The 17,241-nt window shown below is 51.9% G+C and overlaps 6 protein-coding genes across 6 annotated transcripts; 4 read left to right on the top strand and 2 right to left on the bottom strand.

The window, feature by feature from the left end:
* Positions 1-266: 266 nt before the first annotated feature.
* Positions 267-1,505, top strand: LTS14_001154 (uncharacterized protein; the record flags this gene model as incomplete). The annotated part of the gene is made up of 2 exons (XM_064833863.1): positions 267-730; positions 887-1,505. The coding sequence occupies 2 exons, from the start codon at positions 267-269 to the stop codon at positions 1,503-1,505; spliced, it is 1,083 nt and encodes a 360-aa protein (XP_064698824.1).
* A 412-nt stretch (positions 1,506-1,917) lies between these two features.
* Positions 1,918-3,695, top strand: LTS14_001153 (uncharacterized protein; the record flags this gene model as incomplete). Its single annotated transcript, XM_064833862.1, has 2 exons — positions 1,918-1,958; positions 2,024-3,695. The coding sequence occupies 2 exons, from the start codon at positions 1,918-1,920 to the stop codon at positions 3,693-3,695; spliced, it is 1,713 nt and encodes a 570-aa protein (XP_064698823.1).
* A 1,246-nt stretch (positions 3,696-4,941) lies between these two features.
* Positions 4,942-6,959, top strand: LTS14_001152 (uncharacterized protein; the record flags this gene model as incomplete). Its single annotated transcript, XM_064833861.1, has 5 exons — positions 4,942-5,126; positions 5,179-6,343; positions 6,498-6,563; positions 6,639-6,857; positions 6,912-6,959. 5 exons carry the CDS (start codon positions 4,942-4,944, stop codon positions 6,957-6,959), a joined length of 1,683 nt encoding a protein of 560 aa, XP_064698822.1.
* A 1,067-nt stretch (positions 6,960-8,026) lies between these two features.
* LTS14_001151 (uncharacterized protein) lies at positions 8,027-9,834 on the top strand (the record flags this gene model as incomplete). Its single annotated transcript, XM_064833860.1, has 5 exons — positions 8,027-8,236; positions 8,285-8,763; positions 8,815-9,143; positions 9,196-9,603; positions 9,656-9,834. The coding sequence occupies 5 exons, from the start codon at positions 8,027-8,029 to the stop codon at positions 9,832-9,834; spliced, it is 1,605 nt and encodes a 534-aa protein (XP_064698821.1).
* Positions 9,835-13,569: 3,735 nt separating this feature from the next.
* Positions 13,570-15,126, bottom strand: LTS14_001150 (uncharacterized protein; the record flags this gene model as incomplete). Its single annotated transcript, XM_064833859.1, has 1 exon — positions 13,570-15,126. The coding sequence occupies one exon, from the start codon at positions 15,124-15,126 to the stop codon at positions 13,570-13,572; it is 1,557 nt and encodes a 518-aa protein (XP_064698820.1).
* A 601-nt stretch (positions 15,127-15,727) lies between these two features.
* LTS14_001149 (uncharacterized protein) lies at positions 15,728-17,174 on the bottom strand (the record flags this gene model as incomplete). Its single annotated transcript, XM_064833858.1, has 2 exons — positions 15,728-16,704; positions 16,778-17,174. The coding sequence occupies 2 exons, from the start codon at positions 17,172-17,174 to the stop codon at positions 15,728-15,730; spliced, it is 1,374 nt and encodes a 457-aa protein (XP_064698819.1).
* Positions 17,175-17,241: the final 67 nt, after the last annotated feature.

Below are 17,241 nucleotides of genomic sequence, written 5' to 3'. Positions count from 1 at the left end.
TTCGATCCGAAGAGATCCGCCTAGGTGTTTCCGCGACTGTACCATACTCTGGTCATCGGACAAGATCTGGAATATAAGGCCACGTCTGATGGCCAACACGTGGCTTGATCAGACCAGAAGATCTCCCGATGGGTGGCATAATGTCTAATGGCACTCACAAAGGCTCCCCAGACCTTGAACGACCACAGTCGGCCTCACGGATATGGTTCGAGCCACTGGTGAGATCCAATAGAGAAATTTCAGACTTGTGACTGTCGCTGATCAAGATGAAGCTCATTGTCTGTATCATGGTGACCTCCCTGTATATCAATAGAAAACGCTCGTACAGCATATGGCCCAGTAATCAGGACAAGCCTGGCCTCAAGCGCGTGTCGTCTTCCGACGCCTTGCTCAGGCATCAACACTCAGTCCCACGATACGTCGATCCCATTGACTTCCCAGCTACGGAGGTGCCAGGAGCCGGACAACGATGTTGTCGCAAAGCTACACCAACGTCTCAATCGCTTGCACGCTTCCAAGACCATATACACAGCCGGGTCATGCAGAAGTACCCTTTCCTCATTGAGATGTTCTACTGGGCTTTGAACTACGTCGCCTATGCGTTGACGAAGGAAATAGCCGCTGCGATATACAACAAGAAAGGCCATGCTGTCACAAAGATGGCACAACGAAACGGCATCAACATCCTCGAGCTCGAGCATAATACCTTTCTGTCGTTCATCTTTCACATGTAAGAGGCAGCGCTGCAGCACTTCTTTCTCAAGCATCACAGGTCGATCATGACTTTCTTTAACCAGATCTATTCGCTCGTGCATATTCCCGGGACTGTGGCGTGAGTTGAACATACACCCATCAAGCTACCACAAGCCCGCTGACCATCGAACAGATTCCTGTCTTGGTACTACTGGGCAGCACCCTCGCACTCAACCTTCGCCATCGCCCGCCGCACAATGACTCTTGGCGACTTCTCTGCTTTCATCATCTTCTGCTTCTATTTTTGTATGCCGCCGCGACTACTGCCCAAACGCTTCGGCTTCAAGGACACTGTACGACAGGATCATGCTGAGAGTGTTTGGGTTGGTGGCGCGAATGTCAATCAGCTGGCTGCTATGCCGAGTTTGCACTTCACATATGCTTTCGTGATCGGATGTACATTCCTGTACCATTCTGGACTGATGCAGAGACTACGGGGACAGAGCTTTCTGGGGAGGAGCGTGGTGGGAATGCCTGGGTTCCTGCTAGCTGCTATACTGTACCCGATGCTTGTGCTGACGGTCATCGTGGCGACTGCGAACCATTATTGGCTGGACGCCGCAGTGGCGACGATATCAGTCACTCTGGCTTTCGCTTACAATAGACTCTGGTGCTTTCTGCTGCCGGCAGAGCGGGTCTTATGCTGGATTCTGAGGGTGCAGAAGCCTGTGCCGACCACCGGACAGTGGCGAGAGTGTGAGGCCGAAGAGTATCAAAGGCGTAAGATTGCCGTAGCAGAGCTCACGGCTTGAGAGGTTGTCTATGAGAACATCATGTCTTGCAAGGGACCTACTGAGAGCGATGCAGGCCGTTTGAATTATGGCAACGGCCTCGCCAGAGGCATTCGTCCATCTCAAAGATGGGTTTGTAGACGCGTGTACAATACTTGTAGAGTAGATACTATCGGCTAACCGTACGATCTCCCGCACATTCTGAGCTCGTAGTATCCACTGCCGTGATGGACTTCTTCTCTTGGCGCTACGTAGGTTGATCGTCCTTGGGCTTCACCCCACAAGGTACGTACCAGCAATCTATTAACCTTGACCAGTCAATTGGACGTCTGCCTTTGACCTCACACTATCTCCGATGGAATAAACATGCCTTGACCAGGAAATAGATAGGCTTTCCCTGATCTGATTGTCCTTCCACTGGACAGCCGGCACGATGAGTGCAATCGATGCGGTATACATCTACGACGAGCATAAGTACGTAAGTATGCGCCCGTTCAGGCAATGATACTACGACGCTATGCGTACTGACAACGCTACAGTAATCTACTATTGAGCCACACATATACGAACCGACCGCCACCACCATCGACCCTCCTTCCGCTCTACCTCCAACATGCCGCTCCACGACCGAGCGTCCTATACGTACCTTCCCTCCACCCACCAACGGTAGTTTACAACATAACCCAAGACAACCTCCTCTTCCTCTCACCCTCATCCTCGGATATCGAACCACTATTAGTCCTAGAATTTCTCCACCGAGTCGCCGACGCCCTAGAAGAATTCCTAGGAAGTCCATTGCTCGCGAATAAGATTTCAGCGAACTATAATATAGTGGCACAAGTACTGGCTGAGATAGCAGACGGTGGAGTAATATGTCAGGGCGAGGCGAACGCATTGCGGGATGTGGTTGAGACAGGGCCCGGGGTACTGAACCATTTGCTTGGGAAGGTCGGTCTACCCGGTAATGCGGCGGTACCTGGTATGCAATCTGGATCTGGGTCTGGTGTTGGAAGTGGGACATTGCAGCGATTTCAGCCTACGGGTAGTCAGACGGCTGTGAGCTCTCAGGGCTCAGCGATCCCATGGCGGAGGAGTAATGTACGGCACACCAGCAATGAGCTCTACGTGGACATCGTAGAGACACTCTCGGTCACACTCGCGCCTTCAGGACGACCCTTGGCCGCTTTCGCGTACGGCAGTATTGCTTTCACGTGCAAAGTCAGTGGTGTCCCGGACCTCTTGCTCACCTTATCTACTGGTGGGAAAGGAGGAGGTATGGGCAATCGAGGCGATCAGCTACGAGGCGTCATGGAGAGAGTGGTGTTTCATCCTTGCGTGAGACTGAATAAGTGGAAGAGTGAGGGCGTCATGTCTTTTGTGCCGCCGGATGGGAAGTTTGTGCTTTGTGGGTATGAGGTGGATTTACTGGGTACGGATGCTCCCATCATGGCCACAGGCAAGAACGCTTATGCCAGTATGAATCTACCCGCGACAGTCGAAGTTACGACAGGACTGGGCTCGAGCAACAACGAATTCGAGGTCCGCATCGCGCAGCCGGCGTCTTCCAGTCTGTCGAGCGCTCGATCAGCAGCCGCAGCTAGTCTTCAATCAAATTTAAGCTCAAGCGGTCGAGCGGGTACCTTCAAGGCTGGCTCTGCGGGTGACTCGAGAGGGCCAAGCATCGAGAATTTACTGGTTAGTGTGCCTTTACCCTCTGAAGTCCGCAACGTCACAGAACTTCGACCGAGCAAAGGCGAGGCGAATTGGAACCCTGTCGAAGGGGTGGTGGAGTGGCGAGTACCTGCCAAAGACTTTGGTCCGCTGGGAGCAGTGTTGAGGTGTGCTATCCAGGGACCAACCTCGGATGGCGCTGAGGATGCTGGAGCAGTACTCGACGGCATGACTGCCACCACGTACGACTACACTGATGATGACCCCACTGGTGCCTACCAGTCGGAGACGGGCAGCACGAATGGAGCTGCTACTACTACGCAGGCGAAGAGGCAAGCGAATACGAACAGGAATCGCGACCTCATGCCTACATCTGCGAGGCTCAGCTTTGGCGTCAAGGGCTGGTTGGCTAGTGGCTTGAAGGTGGAGAGTTTGCTGCTGGATACAAATAAGAGTCGTGGTTTGGGTGCTGAAGTGAAGCCGTACAAGGGCGTGAAGTACCTCACTGTTAGTAGGCAGGGTGTGGAGGTCAGATGTTAGCTCGTCGTACTTCCTGTAAAAGTATGAGCACTTCAGCCCACGACCTCTACCTCCATCATTGCGTCATGAGGATGAAGAGCGAATGGTAAATTTCCGTTTCGATGGTATGTGTACACTTCCGCCGCTGTCTGCTTGTATGGTGGTTGTCGAATGCGCGCGGCACCATCTCCGTCCTTGGGCTTGGTCTTGAGTATGCTCGTCCGCGCCGATTGTCGTACAATGCTCACATCCACCGCACCCTCCCACCCTCCACCATCCCTTGGCTTCTCCTTCCTATTGATCTATACCTGCCCCAACGCTCTCGCCCTCTCGTCCTCAAGCTTGGCGTAGAACAGATCGCGGGTGCGGGTGTTGGGCATGTGGAAGCCGTACCACCAGAAATAGCCGCATGCGGTGCCGAGACCTGCCATAGCTTGTTAGTCACCTTTATCTCGCATACCTAGGCTAGTTTGGCGAGTGTATAAGCGTACCGAAAGCGACTGAGAGGTCGAGGACAAGGCCCCTTCGGAGCATCTATAGCGATTGTCAGCCTTGCCGTGCACGCAACGGGTGTGTATGATCCTTATCAGCACGTACGCCGGTAATTGGCTTGACCATGATTGCGACTTGTGATGTTGTAGTGCTTTCAATGGGTTGTAATTGAGCTGTTTCGGCATAGGTAGCTTGGAGGTCGAACGTAGGGCAAGATCAGGGCTTGGCGCGGGAGATGCCGGAAGATATGTAAACGACGACGAGATCGAAGAACTTCGAAGCTCAACACAATAAACATAGTGGCATCCACCGTGACTCACGTACTGCCTTGCCGTGGCTGCAAGTCACCCCATTCGCGTTCTCATGGCGCACACTGCGTCCTACCCTCAAGCTGGTGTCGATCAAAAGGCACATCTGCTTCTGTCGAGGAGCGTGAGCCACGAGGGCGACACGATCACGAGACAGAGCCTCACACAAGATTATGCTGTAAGTAGATCTGGTATCGTGAGTCGTCAAGAGGCAACCACGATAAATAGCTGCTCTTCGATCTCTGTCCGCAGTCAGCGATCCAGTAGCCTCGGTATTCCCTCTCGAGCTCAAGCTGTGATGCAGCAGAGTAATGTCTACATAGCTGGCGGGCTCACCAAACGAAGGATAAGTATTGCATCTCATCTCCCACGCTTCTTATCTCATCTGCCTCTATCAGCACATCTCCACAAGCCCGCATCAATTGCCACTCTTGTCCACATTCAGCACGAGAGCCAGGTTTCCAATCATGCCACATGCAGCAGAGGCCGAGATGTACGTGCCGGATGCACCACAGTGTGATTTCCAAAAGATACGCATCATCCACGTCGGCATGGGGGCGAGTGGTTTGCTTGCGGCACACAAAGCACGCAAGATGCTCTCGAATTATGAACTAGTATGCTATGAAAAGAACGATACTGTGGGCGGAACTTGGTAAGTCTCTAGCAAAGACGACGAGATACGACCACTCATATGGCGAGATCAGGTACGAGAACCGCTACCCAGGTTGCGCCTGTGACATACCAGCTCACACGTATACCTTCCCCTTCGACCCCAACCCAGACTGGAGTGGCTACTACGCCTATGCCCCGGAGATCCAGGAGTACTTCCTTCGCTTCTACAAGAAGCATGATCTCGAACCCTTTGTCGTACTAAGCACAGAAGTCCTAAGCGCCGAGTGGCACGATCTTGAAGGCCAATGGCAGGTTCAGCTCCGCCGAAAGGACGGCACGACTTTCGAAGATACCTGCAATATCCTGATTAACGGCTCCGGAGTCCTGACGAAGTGGAAGTGGCCAGCTATCGACGGCCTACACGATTTCAAGGGTACCCTAGCTCATTCAGCCTACTGGCCTAAAAGCCTCGACTGGTCCGGCAAAAGCGTCGCCGTGATTGGAACAGGTTCAAGCTCAATTCAAATGGTACCTCAACTCACGGCCAAAGCCAGTCACGTCACTGTCTTCATGCGAAATCAGACGTACATTGCTCCTCAATTCGGAGCAAGCATCACGAACGAAGAAGCTGATCCAGAGTCTATGAATCCTGCAGCGGCTGGTAAGCATCAGTATACTGAGAAGGAGAAATGCCGGTTCCGCGAGGATCCGGAGTACCATCTCAAGTACCGACAGCGGATGGAGGGAAGTATTGTCGGAGGCTGGGATATGTTTTATCGTAGCTCGGACTTGAATGTGCAGGTGAGGAAGTACATGCAGGAGCAGATGCGTGAGCGGCTGGGGGATCGGGATGACTTGAAGGAAAGGATCATTCCTGTTTGGAGTCCTGGGTGTCGACGTCTTACGCCGGGCGAAGGCTACTTGGAGGCCCTGATCGCGAAGAATGTGACCTGCAACTTCGACAACATCGTTAATGTGAACGAGACCGGACTACAAACGATCAAGGGTGACCCGATTAATGTCGATATCCTGGTTTGTGCGACTGGCTTCGATGTTCAGTACCAGCCGCATTTTCGAATCACTGGCCTCAGCGGACAGATCATGCAAGAACAGAATGAGCCGAACGTGTATGCTTCTATCTCGTGCCCGGGTTTTCCCAATTACTTCGTCATCAATGGACCGCGAGGGAACTGGGGCCAGGGCTGTGCGTTGCCTAGCCATGAGGTGCAGATGGAGTATATTCTGCAATGTGCCAGGGTCAGTGATTATCAAAACATTGCGCCCAATGATCAGACATGCTGACGGAGCGGTAGTACGTCGTGAGACCTACGATATCTGTCAATGAAAGGAGCAACAAACATCCTTGAGGTTATCATCCTGGCCTTGCTAACTCAATCTTCTCACCATCTAGGAAAATGCAGGAAGACCAAATCAAGAGTATGCACCCGAAGCTCAACGTCACGAACCAGCTGAATCAGTACGAGGATGCTTGGCATAAGAAGGCATGCATCGAGCTCGATCCGATGAGTCCTTCATACTGACACATCAACAGCACAGCATATGGAGTGAAGAATGCAAAAGCTGGTACAAAGACAACACAGTCGATGGCCGGATCCACATCTGGCCAGGCAGTCTTCTCCACCATCTCAAGTACCTCAAGCATCCACGCTATGAGCATTATGAGATCGTGTACAAGGATCCAGACAACATGTTCGCATTTCTTGGCAACGGACGGACAATTGGACAGGTGAAGTTTGGCGCTGAAGCACCTGTAAGTCGAAACTCTATCCCACTGGACGTCCATGCCTTGATTCTGTCTCGTTAGGTGCCTTATATTCGGAATGAGGAAGATTTGCCATGGGATATCGAGTGATCTTTATTATTGATACGAATCCAATTTCATGGTGTTGTCAGATCTTACGCCGTCCAGGCTGTCGAACTTTGGTAAATAGCCTATTATGTCCAGCCTTGCAGATAGAAGCGGAGGTGGCGGCGGGAGCAATGCACGGCACAGTATCGATACACGGCACTGACGGCATCTTGGCTGGAGAGCTGGAGAGCGAAGAGGTCGAATGAATACTGTACATGAATTCTGTTTCTGTCAAATATGCTGACTGTACGGGTTCCCAAGCAGTCTCGTTAGATCCGTCGCTCGTGGGTGATGCATGTACACCACGCGTCAAATAGCGTTCCACACTTCGGGGATGAGATGGTCGTCGGCCCCGAGCTGATCCAGAGTTTCGTATTTCGACTAACACTTTAGACCACGTGAGAAAGTGAATTTCTCCATCTCATGTCACACCAGTCAGCGTCGTGGGCAGGCCCTTGTCCAGAGAGAGAGCACGAACTGCCCCGCATGGACCTCGCTATAAAGTGGAGCGATGCCCCCGATGTGGTTCGGTTGGAGGAGGACTAGGAGCAGACGCCCGAACCAGATGCTTGTCCACAGCGCCATGTCGGATCCTGCCATCATCTTCCTGCGCATCCGTGGTAGCCAACAGAAGTCTGTGATTCACCCGTTCAAATCATCGCAACTCACTTGCGCGGATCCATTGGTGCAATGACATCTGCATTCACTGCATTCACTGAGTAAATGCACGTGGTTCAGCAGATGAATGGGTCCCTGCCTGTCGTATTGAACGTTTGTTCCACGAATGAGAGTCGCATGACCTTGTGGAGTCATGTGGAGAGCTGGGGTCTGGGTGGTTGCGCGTGGGCGGCTACGTACAAAAGAGACTAGCAGCGTGGAGCCGATGCCAGAAACCTTACCAACCGTGCACCCGTGTCTCGAGCGCCACTGCAACACAATTCAGCCGAGCGAGCAATATAGAGAGCTGCAGCGTCCCCTCCTTCTGCTCAGGCCCTCCAGCTCTCGTTCTCCTTCCTTTAATTACTACTTCATTGTTGAGCCGGGTACCGCCTCGACATACAGTTGCCGCTATGGACACCAAGGAGCACACCGCTGATACTCACGATCATGAAGAGGACCAGAAGAGGAACAACTCGGTCTACACCGAGAAGGCCGACCTCTACGACTTCAAGGCTGGTGCCATCGAGGCCGAGAATGCCGAGCACAACATGACAGTCCTGGGGGCCGTGAGGGCGTACCCATGGGCTTCTTTCTGGGCATTCGTTATGTCCTGCTGCATTGTACGTCATACAAAACTACATCCTATCGGCTGAGCTAATCTCCCGCAGATTATGGAGTCTTACGATGTCTTCCTCATCGGTAACTTCGTCGCTCTTCCTGCTTTCGTCGAGAAATTCGGTGTTATCAATCCCGCAACTGGTCTCAAGGTCATCGCTTTCAAGTGGCAGTCCTCCCTCCAGGTCTCTGGCCAGCTTGGGGCTCTGGTCGGTGTCTTCTTGGCCGGTCCCTTGACCAGCAGAATTGGTTACCGATATGCCACCATCACCGGTCTCATGCTCCTGAACTGCTTCATCTTCATCTTCTTTTTCGCACAGAGCATGCCGGTTATTTTTGCCGCTCAGATCATGGAGGGCATTCCATGGGGGATCTTCATTGCCAACGCTCCGGCCTACTGCTCTGAGATCGTGCCGATCCAACTTCGTGCACCTGCGACTCAGATGTTGCAGATGTTCTGGGCTATTGGCAGCATTATCGTTGGTGGTGTCACATACGCCACTGAGGGCGTCAGCAGCTCGAGCGCATACAGGTACGTTTTCAGCGGATGTTCAGAATCGGTTGTCTCTAACAAGATTCATAGAATTCCCATCGCTCTTCAATGGATGTTCCCTACTCCACTCGCCATCCTCATGTTCCTCGCTCCCGAGTCTCCTTGGTGGTTGGTACGCAAGGGCAAATTCGAGCAAGCCGCCAAGTCTGTCAAGCGTCTTGGGAGCGGTACGGACCCAACCGAGACCGTCGCCATGATGCGTCGTGTCATCGAGCTGGAGAAGAACGACAAAGAGCCGAATCACTTGGAGCTGTTTAAGGGTACAGATCTTTACCGTACCCTGATCGTCTGTGGTGTCTACGCTGCGCAAAATCTTACTGGTAACTTGATCGCCAACCAGGCCGTCTACTTCTTCACGCGTGAGTCCGAGAATCCCACGATCTTATATGGCATTGCTAACCCCAACTTTAGAGGCCGGTCTGGACGGCCACACTGCTTTCGCCCTGGGTCTGATCACCTCTGCCCTTCAGTGGGTCTTCGTCATGCTCTCGTGGATTTTGACGACTTATTACGGTCGCCGCGCTATCTACCTTTGGGGCTCAGCGGTAAATACCATCCTCCTGTTCGCTCTCGGCATCGCCGGTGCTGTCAGCAAAAAGGGTGCCCACTCTGGCAATCTCGCACAGGCAGCTCTGGGTCTGATCATCTCCGTCGGCTTCACCCTTGGTCCAGCTCCTGCCTCCTGGGTCATTATCGGTGAGACTTCTGCCATCCGTCTCAGGCCTTTGACCACTGGTACCGGTCGTGCTGTCTACTACATTGTGGAGTTCCCTTGCATCTTCCTCGCCTCCTACATGTTGAACCCTACCGGCGGTGACCGTAAGTTGCATCTTGCCCAACCTTTACACAATCACGTACTAACATTGCATAGTTGGTGGCAAGTGCGGTTTCGTCTGGGGCGCTACCGGCCTTTGCTGCTTGATCACGGCATACTTCTTTCTTCCTGAGATGAAAGGCCGATCGTACCGCGAGATCGACATTCTATTCAAGCGCAAGGTCCCAGCCCGCCAATGGAAGAAGACTGTGATCGATGTCAACGATGATGAGTAGACATTGTTACGCTCATTCGCGACTCGTACCAGACATGGACTTGAACGATAGGCAACATTGTTGCCTACGGCTTTCTGCTACGTAGCGCGCGCAAACAAATACTGCTGTACACTGCCTTGGCAGCTATGATTACCACCACTCAACGTTGTTCTCACCTCAGCTTACGTGCCAGAACCCTGCCATGCAACTCTTGGTACGCACACGAGGCTTTACAACAATCCAAATAGTCTCAGCCACGCTAGCCCTGTAGATGGCAGATCAGTGGGCCGTACCACCCAAGAACAAATTAGGCGACAAACATCAGAATGGCTTGATTGGTGTTCAGTAAGGCGTAAATTGTACGACGTATGTGTTAGCTACCACCTCAGCGAACCAGTATGTAATGCTCATGCCGTTGGGTCAGGAAATGCATTGCTCCTCGTGCCACACTATGCACCTTTCGACACCTGCAGCAGTACCCAGCAGACTCCAGCAATTGGAGTTCTGGACCGCCACCAGACGACATATAGCCTGCGGCGACTGGCGAAGGATCGTGACCTGTTGCATCACAAGCACCCAGTCCATTTCAGTATTCATAATTGTGCCACGACTGTGGGCTACATGATACTATTGTGTCGCTCGTGCTTGTTCACCGGCATGCCATGCTGGTACCCAAAAGCACGTTCGCGCTGGCTCCGGTCACGACTCGCCGAACTGCTTTGCGGCATCCATCACGCCTTCCGATGCTCGATGCTCACAGTAAAGCATGACTCTCTCTTCGGTCTCTAAATAAGTGCCGGATCGGAAGGGGAGCTGGCGTCCACATCAACCTACCCACTTAGTCCCGACCTTCTACTCGGCCAAATCTTTCCCATCCGAAGAATCTAGACCTTCTTCGCGCATTTTGCCAAACATGTCCCGAGCTTCGTCGTAGTCCTCGACAGCTGTGTAACCATCAGAAGATACGAAGCCTTCTAAAGAAGACCAGAAATCCACAGTCTCATTCCATCCTTCCGAGATCTGCTTGTGTGCTTCAAGCTCCTCGACGGTGAATTTGATAGGGCAGGGTACACCAGTGTCAAGATCTTCCCAATGTTTAAAGATGGATCAGTAACAAGTTCCGTCCGAGATCTGTCGTTGTGGGCGCATTCGTCCTACCGTTCGAGCCGTATGAGGCATTCCCTAAGGGGTATCGTATCGCCTTCCCAAACCTGGGAGGCAAATGTGACTGTATCGGCCCTCGTGCGTATATGTGGTACCTGATACAGGCGATGTAAAATTGTGTTATGCTTCTCCGTTTCTCGTTCGTAGACCCGTTTGAGGATGGACTTCTCCACTTGATCCCTGACTCGGGCTTTCTCGTCCTTGTCTTCGAGGGTCTCGTAGTGAGTGGGTAGTTGCAATTGTATCTCACCCTGATAGGGGACTAGTTGTGGGCGCCTTTCTTGCATCATGAAAGGACTGGCCCAGACTGCTTGCCAGTCAATGATACTTGTGATCTCGGAATTTTCCACGAATATGTTCGGAGCACGTAGATCCCAATGCCACAGCATGGCTTTTTGGAAGTGAGGGTCCAATGAAGGGAGATGAGGACAGTCTGTTGCAAACCTATCTAGTAAAGATAGTCTGGATTCTGGCGACTCTGTTACCTCGTGGTGGGAAAGGAGGGGAGTCGACGTTTCCCTTACTTCGACAGGATACCTTGATCGCTCCTTGCGAGCAATGGCCTTGAGATACTGTGCAGTGGTGGTCCCTTCGCGGTTCGTTAGTCGAGTTTTGCAATGATGGGTCCTATATCACTCACAAGGTCCACGGTCAACTGATTTACCGTTCTTATCATGCCAGAACGTCTGGTCCACGACCGGCCCCATGACGGTATGATTGCAGGCATGAGTCGTAGCCGTGTCTGGCAGGTCGCCAGAGATATCCAGACCGATGCAACCAGGAAATGTATCCAAAGCAAAGTAGATATGACCGTAACGATTCATGGTTTAGCGGGCGACCAACAGCATAGACAATACACAGGGGCGCAAACCTAGAAAGGGAGACACCGCTAGAAGCTTTCGTTGTATTGCAACAAGATTTCGAACTATCCCAACCTTTTCAGGCAACCTCATGCCCGACCAGGTCGGTTGAAGGCATGTGCCCTTGGCAGACTCCATCAGAATATACTCCGACCCCACGGCGTTAGTCTTGCCTGAGCTCCAAGACAACACTTCCGGGACAGGAACGCCTAGGACGTTGCGGACCTATATGCGAGACAGTAAGCTTAGGCTGTGTGATGGATTGGTAGGCTCTACTTACGAAGTCCATCGTAGCGACCTCCGAAGCGATGATTTTGGAGATGGGGCCAAGATTAGGCGTTAGTATGCGTGCGATCACAGATGAACCATTGTCCATCGATAGCTGGAAGACTTTGTGGAAGCCACCCTCAGCCAATTTAGTTATCTGCGTGCATGCTTGCGCACCACTGACAGTGACGGCTAGTACTTTCAAACCAGGCACATTGAACTTCTTATATCGTTCTCGAAGCCGGTCTTCCTCGTCCCAGAGCCAGCGTCCACTTGTGTAGCCATAGAAGTCCTCAAAGTCACCATCTAGCTGGGTAAGTGATTGATGAGACCAGCGAACATCTCGCTTAAAAATGGAACACGATGTTGGAGAGCCTGCCCATCGTATTGTTCGTGTCAAACTGGCCATTCCGCTCAGAGTAACCCGGTACCGAGTGTAACAGATTAGACATCAGGTCTGCTTTATTTGTGTCCATTGAATCTAGCGACATCCTAGAGCTCAAGTCAGAGCAGTGTGGCTAGGGCTAAGATCAAGATTACTGTGCTGGATATTGCTAAAGGTGATTGTCGCCAACGAGTAGAATTACGTGACGGGTGCACAGTCTATACTAGTGGACACCGCTATAATTGTGCGCAAAATAACTGTTGCATGCTAAGACCTATAGTTATAGTCTCCTCGAGGAGCGCCTATACCTAGGAAGCTACTTAAGGCTCCTTACGCTATATTATAATATATACTGAAAGTAATAATACCTTTAACTTAGCTACTATTATTATTATTACTTTATTTAAGGCTTTATTAAGACGATAGTTAGATAATATAATAACTACTTAGGTATAGGTGCTCCTCGAGGATGCTATACTTTCCCTAACTTTAGGTCTTAGCATGCGATATTTATTTTGCGCACAACTGTAGCTACAAGTTGCAAGAATCGGACGGCTGCACGCTATCAATCTATCACCTTCCCTTCCGTATGCTAGCAACAATCGTCGGACCATCAAAGGGAAAGCGTCACCATGGATTGACAATTCTGCCAAGTCACGAAGACGTCCAGCGCATCGGATGGGCTTTACAAGCTCTAGGTCACGCTCTGAGTGCTCTCTACTATGATACACACTCGTGGTATGTAAGCTGCCGTCGAAAACTTGAAGTCATTTGTTTGCTCGTCTGCGGGCCATGTCGCCGTAAATCACGTCCATTCTTTTCATCAGACGCCAGACACCTCGGTTATGTTCTCGACGGCGTGGCTCGATTCAGTTCCATGCGACTGGTTGGGTGTGAGAAGGAAGCGCAATAGCAAGCATGCACTCGCCGGGTGTTGCGTTCGTAATCGGGTATCGCTCATGCCCGCCCTCCGAGCTCTGCTTGCTTGTTGATATCCAATCATACCATCTACTCAGGCCGGCTATGCAAATCTACCGTGCTCTGAACGAGCTTTGTGAGTCGGAGATGTCTCCTCATGCCTCATATGCGCAAGTCTTTCGAAGCTATAAGCTGTAAGCGAGCACGATCATAATTACGCACACCAGGCCTTATGGCAAACATGGCAGGTGCACCGTCTCCTGCTAATGACACAAGAGCCCACCTGCTAAGCGGACCGCCTTCGACAACTCTGCTAGCCTCCTCTAGATCCGCCATCGTCAATCTCATAGACCAGCCAGACCATGTCAGAGGCCACTGCTGCAAGATCCATTCGCCGTACTCAAGTACTGGCAATCCTCTATGTTTCTCAAGGTAATGTAGCGTAGTCCAGATATTGAAGAAAGCGTTCGTCATGCCTATTGAGGCACAAGGACCACGAGAGAGAGCATCTTCCCAGCTGGATAAGATGTTCTTGGCGAGTCGTAGTTCCTCAGCCTTTAGATCGTTTCCCGGATCACTGAGAGTCTCTAGCTTCAATAGTGGCTCGTGGCAGCTTTTGGCCAAGTCTTCCGCTGTATAGACTGTCAGGATGCGAGATATCCTAGTGATTACGAGTCGGGCTTTCCAATAGCCTAGAGCCCAGTCAAGGTAGTTGACGTCCGGGAATTGAAAGGAGATCGGAGTGAATCTTCGACTGTTTCTGTCGGTAGTTTGGACAACCTTGATGCAATGTAGTAGTAGGGTCTCTTCTTCTCGGGCCTCTAGCTTCATAAGCTGCTCCGCCAGGGCCTTTGCAGTGTCGTACTGCTTTTCCTGCTGAACATCATGGTCGCTGGATCGGATATGTCGTAACATACAGATCAGTCGCGGCATGCGGGTGTGTAGCTGATGGCTGAACAGGCGCAACCTCGTGAGCTTGCCTTGCTGGTCACTGTCACTCTGTGGTGGGCGCGCTTGCAGCCAGTGCTCAGCTTCAAACGGCGATGGAGTCCCCGCAAAGACTGGCCAGATGAACGAGTAGAGCGCCGCCGAGCCATATATCGCCGCACGCACCAAGATACTATGGCTCGAAGTTGCCGGTACTGACAGCAGTAGAGCCTGAGCTCCAGACCAGTGCTTCCAAGCACCTTTCCATTCTGGATCGTGCTTGCTGAGGACACAATCAAGGATACCGAGGAGTGAGCAGCCAGCTATCGTGCTCTCTAGATCATGTGGGTGAGTAGAAGCTATGGTGGCTCTTGCTACTGTTACTGCGCGTGCATAGCTTTGCAAAATGGGTGCTTTGCGATTCACGCCCTCATAGCGTCCAAGGGAGTACCGGTGCGTCTGGACCAGCACAGCAGCCGCAGCATCACAGAGAGCACTTGAGCCTATTCTATTCGTGATGTAAAGTGATGATAAGATCGGCATGCTGAGCTCTTCGATGCTGTACGCCACCTCTGCTCGTATCCGGTCGGCAGGGCTTGTGATAGCATATCGCAGCCTTTCGCTATCGGAGTTGAGTAGCTGGCGAACTGGTCTTCCTCGGTCTTCACGCGACATCAGGAGCCTAGACTTCGTGACCAACGCACTCGTCGCTACCGAGGCCGCATCTTCACTTGGGCCATGCTTCCGGCTTGACTGCTTCTTAGGCGGCTGTGTCTGGAAACACAGCAACATCGTATTCACTGCGTACCGTGTACTGCTTGGACCATCGACATCTTTCTGGCAGACCCATCCGTTCAATAGATTCTCACCGTCACGATGCGTCTTGAGGCCAAGAGACCGATGCCAGCAATCTTGCTGAAACTACTTGAATCAGCCGCATATTGCTATAGCTGAGACCATACGCTCTCGCTCCCAAATTCTCTCGTACGCTCCAAGTCGCAGCCAGTGTATCGCCACTCGAGGCTTTCAACGGAAACCGTTTGGGCCGGTACGTACGACGCCCTAAGCGTAAACAAACGATATTGCTCATATCTGCGTCCACGTGTACTTTGCATGGAAGTATATTTACGCGGGAACGGCTACTGTACTAGCGCGCGTCGTTACTAAGGCAGCGACTTCTTATATCAAGAGGCAACTATGATACTCTAGCTACTGCATCTCAACAGCAAAAGCTTGGGATCCGCGGCCTTGACAATAAGACTTCCCCAATCACCACCTACGCTGGACATGTTATTTGAGAATTTACCAGCGCCAAGTATCGTTGGATTTGACACGAACCAATGGCGATTGTATGTGTAGTATCGCTGCACTTCTAGCTACATGAGGATCCCATCTAAAGGCGCTGTAGACGCAAAGATCGCGCCGCATAGCACAAAGGTATTACCAGCGCACTACCCAGCATACAAGACCCGGTGAATATGACCGTACGTCCATACTTTTTCGCACCATAACTTCCGATTTCCACGGCATTGCTCAGCAAGGCACCGCCAATGGGTCCAGCGAGCACATTCCCAAGCCCCTTTTGGAAATTGAATAGTCCAAAGGCTGCGAAGGCAGCACTAGGGTCACTGCTGATCTTCATACCCATCCGGCCCCAGAGTGCCGTATATCCTGCTGCGAAGAAGCCATAGATGATCGCGAAGACGACCAGAACCGTGAAGGTATGCGACAATCCCCATGCAGTGAAAGCCGCAATGCCAGACACGAGGGCAGCAGAGGCAGCGAGAACGTCTAAAGAGACTGAACCATCCGAGAGGTACCCATAGCTTGATTGTCCAGCGACTTGGGACACGCTCATGAGGGCAAGTAGTAACGCTCCTTGTACGGACGATAGTCCATTCGCAGTTGCGTAAGAAGGCAGATACAATGAAGGAAAGAAGAAGCCAAACCCCATGGCGATATTCGACGCACTGTAGATCCAGAACAAAGGCAGACGCAAGAAGGACCAGTCGGTCTTCACCACTTCGCCCGATATGGCTCGTACAGGGAGCCGACCTTTTAGACAAGGCACCAGTGGCGCCGTGAGCACAAATAGGCTAACCGCAATCACCCGTAAAGTGGTGTGATAGCCATACCGTTCCAGAAGCCAGCGTGAAAGGAAGGGCATCATCGTACCAGACACGCCCGAAGCACTACACAGCAGGCCGTATGCAAGACCGCGCCGAGTAATCCAGAACTCGTTCACGAAGCTTAGGATTGGATAGTAGAATATGATGAAGCCTACGCCATACATCACCCCTTGGGTGAGTATTAGAGTCGGAAGAGTATTCGCGAAAGATCCTGCCGCGAGCGAGAGGAGACATATAGGCCCTATCAATCAAGTCAGCAAGGCTTCTCTAAAGTCCACGACATGATTTGGGTTCGTTTGGAAGCATGAACGCACATCCCACCCATATCATCTCTCTTCTCCATCTTGAATATCGCTTGATCAATGGTATTGTGATCGGAGCTGCCAGATAGGAGATCCCAGACGCTGTGGTACCGATAACAGACACGTACGGATTGTTCTGAAATTGTGGAAGCTGAGAGTAGTAGTCCTGGAAGACACCGAAGGAAAGCGGGAATCCCCAAAGCAGGGCTTCAAAGACGAAGGCGGCGAGAAGGAGGGTGTACGCTGCACGGCCTCTGTCGGCTGGGGTAAGCGAGCTTTCGGCGGGACGAGTCTCGAGTGTGGTAGACGTGCCGGACTCAGTGATGGTTGCGATGTCGTTCTGGGCGAGCTGCCTTGCTGGGAGATTGTGGCGCAGCTCGTAATGTTCGACCTCCGTGGTCGTGGCCATGTTAGACGAGTGAAAGGAACCTGGACACAAAAGGAATGTTCAAACAATGTTGTAAGCGTGCGGGTGG

The sequence above is a fragment of the Recurvomyces mirabilis genome (genome assembly GCF_035927965.1).
Source record: "Recurvomyces mirabilis strain CCFEE 5264 chromosome Unknown scaffold_2, whole genome shotgun sequence".
In the NCBI taxonomy this organism is placed as follows: domain Eukaryota; kingdom Fungi; phylum Ascomycota; class Dothideomycetes; order Mycosphaerellales; family Teratosphaeriaceae; genus Recurvomyces; species Recurvomyces mirabilis.
This window is presented reverse-complemented; position numbering and strand designations above follow the sequence as displayed.